Source organism: Strix aluco, chromosome 18 (assembly GCF_031877795.1).
Source record: "Strix aluco isolate bStrAlu1 chromosome 18, bStrAlu1.hap1, whole genome shotgun sequence".
Lineage (NCBI taxonomy): Eukaryota > Metazoa > Chordata > Aves > Strigiformes > Strigidae > Strix > Strix aluco.
The window spans coordinates 11,171,370-11,186,277 of record NC_133948.1 but is presented as its reverse complement, the minus strand read 5'-3'; the positions used below and the strand labels follow the sequence as shown (position 1 = coordinate 11,186,277).

The 14,908-nt window shown below is 45.8% G+C and overlaps 1 protein-coding gene across 1 annotated transcript; it reads right to left on the bottom strand.

Annotated features, from left to right (window-relative positions):
* Positions 1-800: 800 nt before the first annotated feature.
* Positions 801-14,396, bottom strand: LOC141931592 (T-box-containing protein TBX6L). The gene is made up of 10 exons (XM_074843940.1): positions 14,318-14,396; positions 13,854-14,180; positions 9,170-9,314; positions 8,077-8,179; positions 7,465-7,629; positions 6,976-7,122; positions 6,396-6,466; positions 5,132-5,223; positions 4,206-4,398; positions 801-3,575 (listed from the first exon to the last, which is right to left on the bottom strand). The coding sequence occupies exons 2-10, from the start codon at positions 13,867-13,869 to the stop codon at positions 3,149-3,151; spliced, it is 1,359 nt and encodes a 452-aa protein (XP_074700041.1). The 5' UTR covers positions 13,870-14,180; positions 14,318-14,396; the 3' UTR covers positions 801-3,148.
* Positions 14,397-14,908: the final 512 nt, after the last annotated feature.

The window sequence follows — 14,908 nt, the reverse complement described above, 5'->3', positions numbered from 1 at the left end:
CATTTAGCAATGCGCGCTGATAACCTGGGGCTCACTGAATACGCTGCAGAGAACAATGAACGCCAAGATCTGAGATCAACAGCGTGTCATGCATGTTCAAACTGGCCCCAGGTAACATGACTAAAGTGGAGCCACTGGTGTGCTTGGAAGAGATGCACAAAAAACACACTTTAGAGTTTATTTTATTGCTCTTAATGGCCTGCCTTCCGCATGTCTCATTTCCTTTTATTGAAGCTGTCAGAGAGGCATTACATTATCTCACATGCGTGCAAAAACAGCATTTCAGTCGAGCTCATACAGACTTTTAAATGCCACAGCTGAAGAAAACAAGCCAGTGGGAACTGCAAAGGGAGGAGGCGGCAGCAGTCCAGAGCGCACACCTACGGGCAAAATTTCCAAAGGCTTCACAAACCAGCCAAGCCACAGTCTCTAACCAGAGACAGGCGAGCAAGGAAAGTAAAGGTGCTTTTCTAATAAGCTGAATGATTCACCAAAGAAGGGCAAGGAGTCCTGTTGCAACAGAAGGCTGATGAGTAATTAATGGCTTGTCCTAGGCACAAGGCTGAGTCTTTTACCCCAGTGCAGAGCTGTCTGCCAAACCAGCTCTACTGACAGGCCCATGGGGCAGCAGCACTTGCAATGCTACTCTGAAGGTTTGAAAAAAGCATCGCATCCATATTTGCACAGGAGTCTCCCTGTGCTGCCCAGTTCTCCTCAGTTACTCATACTCACCACAGCATGGTTTTCATCCCCATTAGCACCCTATGTAGAGGGAAATACAACCCAGCTTCAAAGATAAAGAAACAGATCTAACCAAGTAGCCTGTGGAGGGGATGTATTACTTTCTCTTTTCTTGTTAGCATGGCACTTGCAGTGATCATGGCAGGGTACCAGGGCTGCCTGGCAGAAAGTACCACCCCCAGGGTCCCTGCACGCAGGGCTCACGGCACTGAACTCCCTAGCCAGCCTCCTCGTCTGATTTCCAAGATGTGGAAGACAGTGGTGGCAAAATCACCTACTAATGGTCAGAAACAGAGTATTTTTCTCATCCACAGAGGACAGCCTTTTACAGCTGACCTACCTTCATGCAGCTGGCATTTGGACAGCAGGAAATCATAATATTCTGGGGTTAAAACCAATCTCCTCCACATATTTTCCCCTAACTAGATTTCTTCTTAGTGAGTCACTTGCATCCACATGCGTGTCATGCACAATAGGTATAAATTGCTCCTGGCCAGGGTGCTATCAGAGGAGAGGCTAATAGGATATCATGTACATATACCGTGGTGAAGTCTGACCTTTATCTCACACCCATCCTGTGAAGCCGAGGGGAAGTCCTTGGCTGCTCTGTACGCATCATAATTGTGGTACAAAAGCAGTTAACAAATACTATTTAAATAAGGAAGTAGTCATTGTAGTCGAGTTTCACAAATTTGTAGGGCTACTTTTCAAAGTCATTTTAACAGCAATAAACACGGCTCAACACCTTTACGCTACGCACACGCACAGTGCCGACCTGGTACCCGAAGAGAGCAGCACACGGCCTTTCCTGGTGTACCCACACACCGGGTCCTGACATACCGGGGGCCACAAACCCGCCCAGGTCTGCTCAGAGACAACATCTTGCTACACACATCTGCACACAGAGAAAACCATCTGGCATACACACTAAATGACACAATGACACACCTCACTGCTTATTGATGGCTACAGGCCACACGGCAGTTTATTTAAAGTGTTACAAGAAAACATTCCCTAAATAACACCTAGGAGCATGTCTATCCTCCCTGAGAAGCAAAGAGCTTGTCTCAAACAAGGCCCCATTGCCAGGGCCATTCTGCCACCTGGGCAAAGAGGAATGCTTCCCCCTTCTAACGTGAAGATAAAAAGAAATCCACTTTGCAAGGCAGTGCGTAGGCTGCTCACTGGCAGAACAGCTCCTCCCCATAATGGGACCACAGAGGTAAGGGAGGTGAAACTGCTTTGATAACTAAACATGGAAGCTGATCCTTACAGGCTTCCAAACAGCGGCAAGATGACTTTGCTGACCAGCCTGGGAGGCGCCGAGCACACCAGCAGTGCAGCACACAGCTCAGTGCCACAGGGTATTCGTTAAAGTACATGCCTGAGGAGCAATGCCTGGCTGGCGAGAACTGGCTATGGACAACACTCGCTCAGAGCGTAGCAAAGTAACCACAACTATAAATTATATTCCCCAGGGGTGGCAAGGGGTGGAAGAAAAGAGGAAGTTCGCAGTGATAGATTTCCTTTCCCTCAAAAGGAAGAGGTTGCAGTGACACAGACAGCACTGCTGTTCGCGGCCCCGTTTCTGACAACCACAGGCCTTTGGAAACCCCGCAGAGCAGCCCCCCACATTCTGTGCACAGCGTCCCTCCACCACCGGCAGAAAGAAGAGTGTTTCACTAACCTCGAATCTAGGGGTGACAGAAGCAGGATGGGCACGGGGGACACGCAGATACAACACACAGCTTTGCTGCTGCTTCTCCTGCACGAGACAACTCCCCTGCCTGCATGACCCACTGCTGCGCTCCAGACACACACGTGTTGCTGTGTATTTTACTCTTGTATGCTGCTGGAAGAAAGGCAAGACTCTAGCTTTAGTCTGACTATACTAAGTGAGGAAACTGCTCAAGGGGGCACTGGGATTGCTTGTTTTGCTTGTCTTTGCAATAATTCTCTACAGCTTCTTGGCCACCTGGACGGCTTACTGAAACTCCTCAGCCCCTATCTCCTTGCACAGAAGTCCTGGGAGGAAGGGATTCTAGAAACTGCCAAATGCAAGATGCAAGCAGTCTGGGACTGAGAGTTTGGCAGCTCTTTAAATACTGCTCTCACAGCTCCTGTGGATTTCTACTCCTGCTGGGAAAAAAACCACTGTAGAACACATTGATTCAGTCATACCCACACTGACATGGCCAGGGCAGCCACCAGTTTAGCCACTGCTTGTGAAATACGGTGAGGGTTGTTGTGCAAGGAGACAAGGAAGCGAAGGTGTCCCATGCTACCGTTTGCAGCAGTATCTCTTTGCCTGGTGTAGGCAAGGCTTCAAAAGGTCAACGCCCCAGAGCAAATTCGATCTCATTTACAATTTTCTTTCAGTTTTTTCACTGGGAAGTGTAGTCGCTGTTCACCAGCAGGCATAGGGGAACAGAGGGTACTGGCTCCACTCCGCCATGGTCCCATGGGCGTGTCCTGGAGCCCCCTGTGTGTTGTACTCTGTGGAGAAGGCCGAGTAGCTCATTGCCCTGTACTGGCTGTGGGAAGGCACCATCCACTGGCCGAGGCCTTGCTCGGTGCCGTAGGGACTGTACATGGGCGCTCGGGCCCCGGGTTTCCCGACAGAGTCTAGAGCCATGTTCACCACTCCTGTGTAGTCCTGGGGAGGAGGCAGAGGCGGGGGGAGTGGAGGCAGGTTGGTGAAGCCCTCTGGGAGCTGTTTGGAGTCGTGCTCGGGCACTGTGGCGAGATCCAAAGGGTGGCACCTTGCCCGGAAATCATTCAAGGTTGCGGCATCGCGGGTGGGAAGCTGCTGGCTGTCCCCAGCTTCGTGGAACCTGAGCCCCGAGGGCAGAGAGAAGAGTCAAACCTACCGCAGCGGAAAACCACTGAAAACCCACACAGATACCCTGGGGAAAGCCAGGGCGAGCTCTTGGCATGCCCTCTTCCCCTTGTCTATTGCTTCATCTTACTGCTAGTGCAGATTTTAGACCAAGCCTTGCTGTCACTCACACAGAAAAACTAAATGCCAGAGAAGGTAAGCCCAGACTACCCTAGTTCTGGCTCAGTTCTAGTCTGAGCTCACTATAACTAATGCCTGAATTTGCAGTGATAAGGAGGGAAAAAACACTGGAGTCTTGCCACTCCTCCAACACACTTCCTCCAAAGGACAGGCAAGCTCTGCAGTACACAGAGCTGGCTGGGAGAGCATTTTAGGACAGGGAAATAAAGAGCATTACTAAGAGATGCGTATGCCCAGAATCAGTGGGTTCGAAGTAACACAGAAAGGCTTTGTTGTGGAGCTATCTCCATGCTAATCTAGCACCTATCACCCAGGTATGCTGTCCAACAGAGAGGCATTCTTCCTTACTCCCACGGGCTGTTTTTCTTAGGAAATACCCAGTAGAAGAAGAATCCCAACAATTAAAGGGTGGCTTTGGACATGCGCACCAGGAGGTGGGACTCACCGATATGTCTGGTAGGATGGTGTAGGCACTTGCTGCTCTCTGGCCAGACCCTCCCTCTGGTCAGCTGGCACCGGCGATGCTGCAGGAAAAGCGTGGCTGCCATTCTGCTCCGAGACCCAGAAGGGGTATCCACTGCTGACCACGACAGGGTTACTCTCTTCCTTTACATCTATAGTCTCATCTTTCTCAAAATCTGACTCACAGCAGGGAAAAGAAAGAATGGAAAAAAATGAGAAGGGGGAAGAGAGCGCCAGAGCTCACAAAGGTCTATTGGCAGCTGCATTAATTGCAGGATGGTGGAAGGAAACACATTAATACCTCTTCTGCAGTCATACTGTCTTAAGGGACTAGCCCTTTTCAGCTTTTTTCTGACCTCACACTGTGGTCCTGCCCTGTCCTCTCTCCTTAGCTGTGCTACTGCCTTGTGCTACTAGAAGCAGCGCTGTGAACTGGAACAAGGAATGATCAAGCTTAAAAAACAACCTAATAGAAAGAGCAAAGATTTTTTTTTTTTTTTAAATGGTATCAGTTCCTGTATCTGCATCACAAACCAGCTGCACAAACAGCACTGCTGGCACAACTGCACTGATGAGAACCAAGAAGAAAGCAACGGGTGATACTGCAAGCTCATATCGCTATTGAAATGTTATGAAAGCACAGCTTATGATCATACGTGGTCACAAAGCACAGTCAGGCTGGGAGGCTGATGAGAGAGCTGACGAGCAGTCACCAATGACAAGCGACTTGTGAGCAATCTCCTGTGGATCATTCCCAGAGAGTCAGACTCAAAGCCATACACAGCATCTTTAGGAACTCCACCCAGGCCACTCTCCCCAGAGAGGGGAATATGTTGCTGTTCATTTTCCTTTCTGTGGCCCGGGCACTGTTTGAAAATCATTCTCTGGGTTTGTCGTGATCAATATTACCACGTTCCTCAGCACTGGACTCCTTTTCCTCGGGCAGCTTCCTCTTCTGGCCCTTGTCTGGACTAGGCTTCTGGCATTTGGCTCGTCCTTCCCTGGAAAGAAACAAGACTCGGGGGTAGCTTGTACGTAAGTTTTTTGCCTAGATAAATATGCAAGGCATGCTGGACAAGCCCTGGAAGACAAAAAGATGGGATGAACCTCTCTGACATTCTGTGACTTACACCTCCCCTAGCAAAGCACCCTGACAGGCCCTCGGGAATACGCTTGCCATAGTCACATTACAGGGTTCGCCATGTCACCTGCGTCGGTGTGCGCTTCCAGCGAGAGCCCTCGGCCGCAGGGCACTCGGGACAAATCGGAAAAGGGGTTGCTCCATGTTTGTACAAAAGGCACAGTCAACATGGAAACTCAGCACCAGAGGTTTTGGCACTGAGTTTGTAAGTGTAGTCCGATATTGGATATGCATACTGTGCACACAGGTACATGTATAGTAGGGTGGGTCTTTTGCTTGAAAGCAGCTTTTTCCTAAATGGAAAATGAGTCTAAGCTTAGTCAGAAATTATCCTATTAGGAGGAGAAAGAAAATGCATGACATTTTCAAAGTCTAAGTAAAAAAGAGTCAGTTCTGGCCTTTTTCATCAGGAAATGAGATTTTTTTTCAGGCATAAAATAACACAAAACAAAATCTCAGATATTTTTATAACATTTTCTGCTTGGAAAAAAACACTTTTTCCTTCTCTATTGCCAATCTATGGTTGCATTTAAGCTTTTTTTTTCATCTCATCCTGGCTGCCCTCAGACCAGACAGAAGATCTTGCTAGTATTGGTATCCATCTTCTCTCTTGCAGACAAAAATCTGTTGGAAGAGGCACTTTTCCACACACAGCGAAAGGAAATGAGGGAGCCTTCAAATGTCAGAATCAAGCTGATCTCAAAGAGACACAGTGATCCACTGTGGACTCCTCTTATCACTGCTATTCACATGTCCGACTCCAGCCTAGCTCCAACTTGCAAGGGAATACAGGTCTCAAATTTGTCACATCTCACATTTCTGTAGGAAATCCTGTATCTCCTTCCCACTCCCCAAGTCTCCTGGGAGGAGGCTGCACAGGGGGACATTGTTGTTCCCAGATATAGGCAAATGCAGTGTGCACAACGCAGCAAGCTCTGCAGAGCTAGCTGGTATAGTTTTGCTCAATGGCTCTGGGTAAAATTCACAAGTGAACTCCAGTTATAAATAAATTCAGATGAAAGAACAGTTTACCTCCGAGCGTTCTTCCCATGCTCACGGAAACCTTTCGCGAATGGATTGTTGTCGATCTTGAGCTTTGTAATCTTAAAAGGAACAAGATTCAGTATCACGGTGACTGGTTGGGTTCTTTACTGTTTCAAGACCTTCCCCTCAGTATTTATCACAATAGCTTGGCTGAGGGCTTTGGGCATGCCCTTGCCACAGTATCTGAACTCTCCCAGCAGTTCCTGTTATTGATTAGGAACTGACATACAGAGAGAAGCAGCTTTGCCAGGGTCAACAGGAATTTGGGTGGGATTCATCTGACTAGAGAAATATACAGGGTCAGTATCTATATCTGGACTTCTGACCATACTTTTTACTATATTTAGGGTTCTGTTAATCACTGGCAGCACACTTAATACAATTAAGGTGCATGATTCATCTCATCCCAGAGTAGATGTTTTCCATAGGAACCATAACGTGCCTATTTCTTCCCACTGTCCATCACAGGCGCCCAGGGTGAGTAGCTTGGAAGGAGACACCTTCCTCTACAAGGCTTCTAAAGACAGTATTCAGCAATGTGTCCAAGAGCAGTACTTGCACACTGTACCTGCTCATTCTGGTAGGCAGTAACAGAGGTGAAGACAGTCTCAGGGAAGCTGAAGACTTGGAAGATGCTCCAGCGGGCACTGAAGAGGTCATCTGCCTGCACTATGTGGAAGCGAGGCTTGTAACGGTGCATGGAGTGGAGGATGATCTGGCACAGAGACAGACAAAGGAGAAAGTTTCCATGTGCAACCACGGCCAACATACTGTGCAAAGTCTCCTGTGGAGACTTCCAGGACATCCATTTCAAACCAGGGATGCCTGCCTGGGACTGGCGTCTCCCCCACGCCTCTATCATGACAGGACAGACTAACGCCTTCCCTAGCAGGTAGTTAAGAGGGCACAAGGGCTGGGCTGAGGAAGGAAGAAAGGGCACTTGGATATGTTTTAATTTCCACGTGATCTAATTTCTCACAAATCTTACTTATTTCCCATAACATCCATCTGCAATGAATTCCAAAAGAGCGCAGCACAAAGGCCAGCTACAACCTACATGCCCATGTTGATCCAGAGTGTTGTTGGTGAGCTTCAGTTTTTGGAAGGAGACAGATTCTTTCATCCAGTGGTTGCCAGGAGCTGGGGAATCCGGGTGGATGTAGGTGCGACAAGGGAGCTGGGGCTCTGCTTTTCCAGCAACTTCCCACTGATCTTTGTTCCACTGGGAAGAGAAAGACAGAAATCTAGAGCTTAAAAAAAACCCACACTATTTTCAATACAGGAAAGCCCCAGGAACTTTGCTTCACTGTCAATTTAGTGGACTCCTCTGATGCACAAGTAGCAGATTTGCTCTTGAGCCATGATCACGTTACCAAAATAACTCTAGGTTTAGGCCTCATTTTTCCTCCCTTTCTCCCAACGGCTGTCAGAAAAGTCTGACATTAATCATGATTAAAACTTATCCCTTACAATGAAAATTAGTTACCTTTCCAGCTGCTCACCAAGGAAAACTGACAAATAACTCCAGAGAGGCATAAAACCCACCAATTACTTCTGAACTTTGTCCAAAGACAATTTATTTATCAGCCTGGGCAGTGAAGCATAAAGATTAATCTATTTCAAACAAAGATGGAAGGACAGCATAACTTCTATAATTTAAAATGCCTACCTTGTACCTGAAGTTGTCCATTGGCACAAAATCTACCAGCATGAGGTACTTGGCATACGGGATTAAACCAGAGACTTTGATTTTGCAGTGTGGAAACATTCGTCTGAAGGAGAAATGAAATATATAGTATAAGAATTTCTCTAAAAAGTGGATATTGTCTCATGATAAAGCAGCATGTCATGTTTACTCACTATTGTGCAAAGTTCTGGTAGCAAGATTTCTACAGGACAGCTATTGAACATTTTTCCATCCTACTGATGTACTGTCTAGTCCTACGGGTTTAGGTGGAAGAGGCACTAACAGGGCAGCAGTCACTGAAGGCCTGACATTGTTACTGCTTTTTTTGTTCTGATTCCTATAACACAACAGTGGGAAACTTAAAAGAAAATATTTGGAATTTGCACATAGTTCCTAGCCTTCTGCAGTATCACAGACCTGGAGGATAGATTAGAGCATTTTCTGGTGTGGGTAGAAAATGTGCTCTCATGTAAGAGCACAGCTAGCTTTCTGTTCCAGTACTCCCTGCCACCACTTTCATCTTCTGACTCTGCAAAAAAGCTTTGACACCTACCTCCCTACCCAAAGGGATTATTTCAGCTCACTGCAGCTTTGACACAATACATTACAATTTCACAATTTCATATTCTTTCACTGCAAGCTCCACAATGCATGACTCATTTAAACTTCAGAGCAGTCTGCACCACAGATTGTTACTATTCTATGCCATGTTTTTTTCTGCAAATGCACACCTAAAACCAGGTATTTACTGCTCAACTGCTGCTGCCTTGTGACCAAGGCAAAGGAAGCCCAGGGCACTTTCCAGAGCAACCTCCAGCAACAGGAAGATCAGTGTTAAGTGGTGAGATAAGAGTACAGAAGTTTTCTCAGCACATCAGCCCCACAGTGACCTTTTACACTTCACAGTTTGGCATTCTAAGATATCCTGAGAGTGGAATTCTTCTGCCAGGGGCAGGGAAATGCACATAATTGGCTACAAAACTAGTTTAAGGGCCACCATTCAAAAATGAGCACTTGGAGATTTTGACAACTGCTTGGAGGGGTGTGGTGAGGGCAACTGTGCTGCCCCCCTCACCTGCCGGATTTGGTGATGATCATCTCAGTTCCTATCTGATGAAACTTCATCCAGAGACCCATGTCCTCAAGGGTGACCACAATGGAGCTCTGAAGGTGAGGCTCCAGGCTGGGGGAGGGAAGTGCCTCACACGGCGCTTTCACGTCTACCGGGAGAGAGAGAACACGGTAACTTCAGACAGGCAGGAGGGGAGCTGGCATGAAGCAGCCTCTCCTGCTCAGGGACAGGGCCCTGAGAAGCAGCACCCACATCGGCCCTCCCAGTACCCCCCACCAGTGCCAGCTCCCTCCAGTACAGGGAGCTACGGAATTTCACACGCTGTTGTAACAGACGGGATCCATACATCTGGCCCTCGCTCCTCCCGTCTGGCCACGGTACGTCTCAGCCCCACACCACCGCGCAGTGCTCTGCGCTGGTTCAGCTCAGGGAGCCCAGTGCTGGGATTTCACCCATGAAGGTCCCAGGTGCTGCCGAGAACTAGAGAGTCTGTGGCACAATAAACCTCTTAAAGAAAATCCGTTATTCTTCTTCCAAGGTTTTTGATTACTTAGCAGGCTCCGAAGGCATAAAGGCTTTTCCAACAGGTTTGTTTTCAGCTGATAAGTAAAGATTAAAGATTTGTGTGTTGTACAAACTCAACCTGACTTCCTTTGTTCCAAACCTCATAGTGGTCCATTTTCATTCCTGTTCTGGTATGATCAGGGTTACCCAAAATATTTTACCAAGAGAATAAAATGAAAGCTGAAAGGATTGGAAAGAAGTGTACCAGAGGGTAATGGGAGAAAACGACAGATAGGTGGTAGCAGAGGTGAAAAATCTCTCCAGAGGACAAAGAAAGGGTGGACAGGAGACCCAAATGCAAGTGAAGGCAAGAAAGGGAGGTGACAAGAGCCGGACCATGAAATATTCTGAAAGGAGGACAGCTGGTCTGAACTGGACTTGGAGACCACTGAGGAGCCTGTGACGGCGGTGGAAGGTGCCTCTTCAGTAACACACAATTGCACATCAGAGGAGCTGCCTGCAATATGCCTGCACAGGCAGACTAACTATGGTCACGGGGAAGAGGAAAGGGGAACTATTCTGGAGGAACTGTCTTTGGTGTTGATGGTACCCAGCATCTCTGTAAAGCTGTTTGGATTAAAAACCTCCTATAGGCACTCAGCTATATTGTAACACACACAACATTGCTGCTGCCAAACTGAAAAGCCCAGGCAAAAAAAAAACTAGTTTCATTTTAGGTCAAAACATGACCTGGTATAGCTACTGGTGGACTGATCTCACACCCAGTAAAGCTTTACAAACACTGCCTGTGGTCTGCCCGAGGTATTGATAAGGCTGCTTGACGCGGGGGCACTCACAGCAGCCGTGCGTCCTCGGCTCAGTGCTGCCAGGCCACTTCTGCTGGGTGACACAGCATCAGCCACGGACGGCTATTTGTTTAAAAGGGAGATTTTTCTGTCTCTCAGCCTGATCAGATCTCATTCAGAGCATATCAGAAATAAGGGAATTTTCACCTTGTTACAGCTTTCCCGAGTAATGTCTTCAAAAGAATAAGCATGAAAAGTAGACAGCTATTTCCAGAGAAATTGGCTTTTTTCAGAAAGTTCCATCTTTCCACAAAAACAACCCCATGTGAGTCTAAGGGGTTCTTCCTACAGTATTAGGAAACAAAAAACATTTAAATGTAATTTTGTCAGTTTGTAAAGGTGTTTAGGCATTTTAAAAAAATATCCTCTACCCTTTTTTCTGCTTTGATCCAACATTAATGAACTGGCTAAGAAGTGACACCTAGTTTGCTCACCAAGATTACCCTGTTAACATCTTCTTACTAAAGCTTCCCCCATATCCTCTTGCAAAGACATGAAAGCTGCCATGAGACGATGCATTCGGTAGCTCAGTGCAGCACATGTATCAAAAGGAGTTACAATAAAATCCGGCTGATTTCCCACAGGAGTCATCCAGTCACAAATACATGCAAACAGATTTTGATTAGCTAGACAGATGCTCACTCCTTCCCCAAATGAATTTTACAATTAACATTTTTGTAAGCAAATTCCATTGCCATTAAATGAGACTACAAGGCAGATCTCAAGAGTCCTTATTGAGGGGAGACTTCCAACGAAATCAGGAGGAACTGAAGTGAATGGAGTTCAATACTGAATTAAAAATCAAAGGCAGATGTTATAATCTGTTTTTTACCAAAATGAGTCCACAATGTACCCGTAGGAGTGAGATGCTACAGGAGGCAGGGAAGGAGCTGCACATGCCGTAAACACTGCAGCAAAGATTTTAAAACGTAGTTAACGTCCTTCACCCTGCAGGTTTTGTGTGCACAGACTGAAAAACAGGACATGAACAGTTGGCATGGGGACCTGGACCCTAGCAATGGTATGAGCTTGCTGACGGATCCACACAGCTGACTACACAGTCGTGTGCAATCGGCTTCAGCGGGATTCTGCAGTGGTGGGTCCATATGTAGGACCCACTTTGGATTTTCTTTGCAGAGCCAGAGGCTGTGGCTTGCAAGGCACTTCAGATTAACTCCTAGTTTGTGCCTATGTAACTAATGCCAAGACTCACACGCTCATCTCCCCCACAAAGAGGCCTGCATGCTGGAACCACAGCACAAAGAGGTTTGTGGCAGGGCGTCCGAGCACTGAACTGAACTTGCTAAAGCTGTACTTCTATTGTTTCCCCTTCTATGTAACCTAGTTTTTATTTTAAGTATTATTTGAAAGATATTTAAACATTTTCTAAGAATTTTAGTTCTAAGCTATTTTAAAGGTATTATTATTATCATTGTCATGGTAACACTGCATGCGGCACATTTTAAAACATATTCTTTATGCCAAGATGAGGTTGAAAAGGAAGATAGCTGCTATGATAAAGGCACTGAAAATTAAGAGATCTTCAATCTATTCCATGTTTGATTTTAAAGTCCTTATACAAATACGAGTGGTCTGTCCTTCAGTTTGTGTACAGAGAATAGGCTGTAGATATCTTTTTCCTATCTTGGAGATGGAAGGGAAATAAAGAGAAATGAGAGTCAATTCAGTAATGCTTGCAGGGGGGATCTTTGGCTAGAAGATGCTGGAGTATAATCCACTCACCTAAAGCAGTCCCCCGGTTAATTGTCAATTACTGAGACAATGTTATGATGTCAGAAAATTTGTTGCAGGCTTCCCAAAATGTTTGGGATAGAGTCTGCAATACCAGGAAAACTCCAACAAGGCCAAAGGAATGCTTCTTACCTTCACTAGTATCAGTTATTATTACATTTGTTTCTGTTACCTTCTGAGTGAAGAAGTCCAACAACTAACAGCCAGCCACTGTCCACGGGGAAGAAATGCACGTGAATATATAAAGCTATCTGAGAAATTAATCTTGCAAACAACCAAAAAAACCCCCATGTTCTCTGATCTTGTAGATGTCAGTTGAAACACTGCGACGCTCTGGAGGGAACCTCATTTCACAAAACCAGAAAGCTTTTTTGCAATAACAGAAGTACTGTGTTTCTACAAATGCAATGGCTTTACCTCTCAAATGCACCCAGTCATCACCTAGAATATTTAATAGTTCTGCTGTGTGGGGTCATACACCAGAAACAACTCAGTAAGAAAATGAGGTGACTTCTGCAACAGTTGGAATCTTGATAAATAATTAACTTGATAAAATACCATATGTAATACAGTCTATATTTTGTTGTTGTTGTTATTTTGCTTTTCAACTCAAAATTCTCTTGAAGTGGCAGAAATCAGGATGAATCAGATCAACACAATATGGACTGCTCTATAAAAACCCAAAACAAGAGTGAAGGTGGAAATTATCTGAGTCATTGCACATGTATTTTGTTTATGAATGAACTAACACCTTGCAGAGGTAGAGAAAGGAAGCTGAGAATACCCAGCCACCTCCAACATGTACATTGGAACCGAATACCTAAACTAGGTAAATGGTTGTTTCCTTCTGCTGTAGAGTAAAACCCAAGACTAACTTTGGGTTTCAGTTATACTGACAAATGCAGGGCCTCTGGACTGGCCCTTAGTTTCCCAATGCATCTCTGTCATTGTGCCTAGTCTGATCACACCCCACGCAGAAGAGGTTAACAGCATGTTATGAGACAGGCTGATCAAGAAAAACATAAATAAAACCCTAAGGAAATCACAAAAATCCTGTGTTTGAGCACGAGCCTGGTAAAGGTGTGGTATGCCTGCTTGGGGTTTACACTTTCAAAGGGCAGAGAAAAACCAAAAGAAAAGAGGGAGTTTGTATCAGAACTATTATTAGCAATATAATAAATATTTCCAAACCTTCTGTGACCTTCAACCTGAAGGGAACTCAGTGTACTTTGCAGACAATACACAAATAACACCTCTAGCCTTCAGTGAACAATCACACTGCACAAGGTGATACAGATAAGGGAGTTTTGGGCACAATTGAGTAGCTTTTGCTACCTTACAAAAGATCTTCCAAGGCTCACAAAGAACACTCAAAACCACAATTTCTCATCTATTCCTACAAAAAAAAAAATATTTTTGAAATCCTCTCCAGCCACACACGCACCACTATAAATGCTGGTAACCCCTCAGGAGCACTTGTTCTCTTTCTAAAAGGATTGCATGCTCTTGGCATAAGTCTAGGATCTTTCCACGAAAGAGGGAAAAGGAGGGAGTCCTTTACTTACCTGGTAAAGCTTGCATTTTTCCATGTACTGTGGAGTCTAGGAGCTTGCAGGGCTGAGAGAGCCACCAGAGTTCTTACAAGGGGAGCCAAAATAGTCCAGTTCAAAAGCAGGTCTGATTTCCTGAAGCAAGCAAAGGCCCTTCCTTCTGAGATCCAGTGTCAAGAGTGACGGGGATGAGGATGGGACTCCAAGCACAGCTAGCCAAGGTGAGTTCCTGTTTTATGGAGGCTAATGAGCAGGGAGGAGCTTCTCGCCAGGGCTGTCCCCTTGTGATCCTTTGATGTCCAAAGGGACAAAGAGAGGAAGGATCTGCAGCAATGGCTGGGGCTAAGGGAAGAAAATCAAAGAGAATTAACATGGCTTTGACATACAGGAAACCCTACAGGGGAAATGCACCTTGATTTACTGCTAATGCACTTTTAAACAAATAGACACAAGACCAAAAACATCGGTTGAAGACTTACCTATAAGATTAAAAAATTCTTTAAACAGCAAGCAGGAAAAATTTCCTTCTGGCTATTCCATAGATTTGATATAATTTTAATCTCCAGAGCATAGAATCATTTTACTCTTGATTTCTGATATCAGAATCAGGACTGTACCAAGCTTGTTCCTTCCCAAGTGGGTGATTAACGGGCTGTGGCAAAGTTTGCTCTCACAACTGGGATGCTGCAGCAACACATTCATTCACCAACAGATGCCTTCTCTGCTAACAGAAACACATTTGATGATACGTTACTTACCTACCCAACGTCTGCAGCCCTTAACTGCACAGTTAATTTTCCTGCTGCACTGTTTTTCTAGGACAGGGTCCTCACCGCTGTACCACATCTGTTCTGAAGGTCAGGACTGAGGCTGCTCTACATGCAGAATCTTTTCAGCTGAGCTTCACTAGTGAAAGCTGCAATTGTTTAATGACACAGCCATGCTAACATACCATTTTCCTTGCACCAAACTCCTTCCGCTGGCACCTTCCAGGGTAGTTCAAGCGACCCAAGAGTCATGGTGGATCAGGCACTGGTTTTAGGCCTTGTTCAAGGCATTGGTCTTACTGA

What these genes read in the sequence shown, in the direction of transcription:
- LOC141931592 (XM_074843940.1), bottom strand. An exon ending in ATCATCACCAAATCCGGCAG is followed by an intron (nt 8,180 to 9,169) that starts GTGAGGGGGGCA and finishes TTTCTCCTTCAG; the next exon opens with ACGAATGTTTCCACACTGCA. An exon ending in GTCCAGTGCTGAGGAACGTG is followed by an intron (nt 4,399 to 5,131) that starts GTAATATTGATC and finishes GCTGTGAGTCAG; the next exon opens with ATTTTGAGAAAGATGAGACT.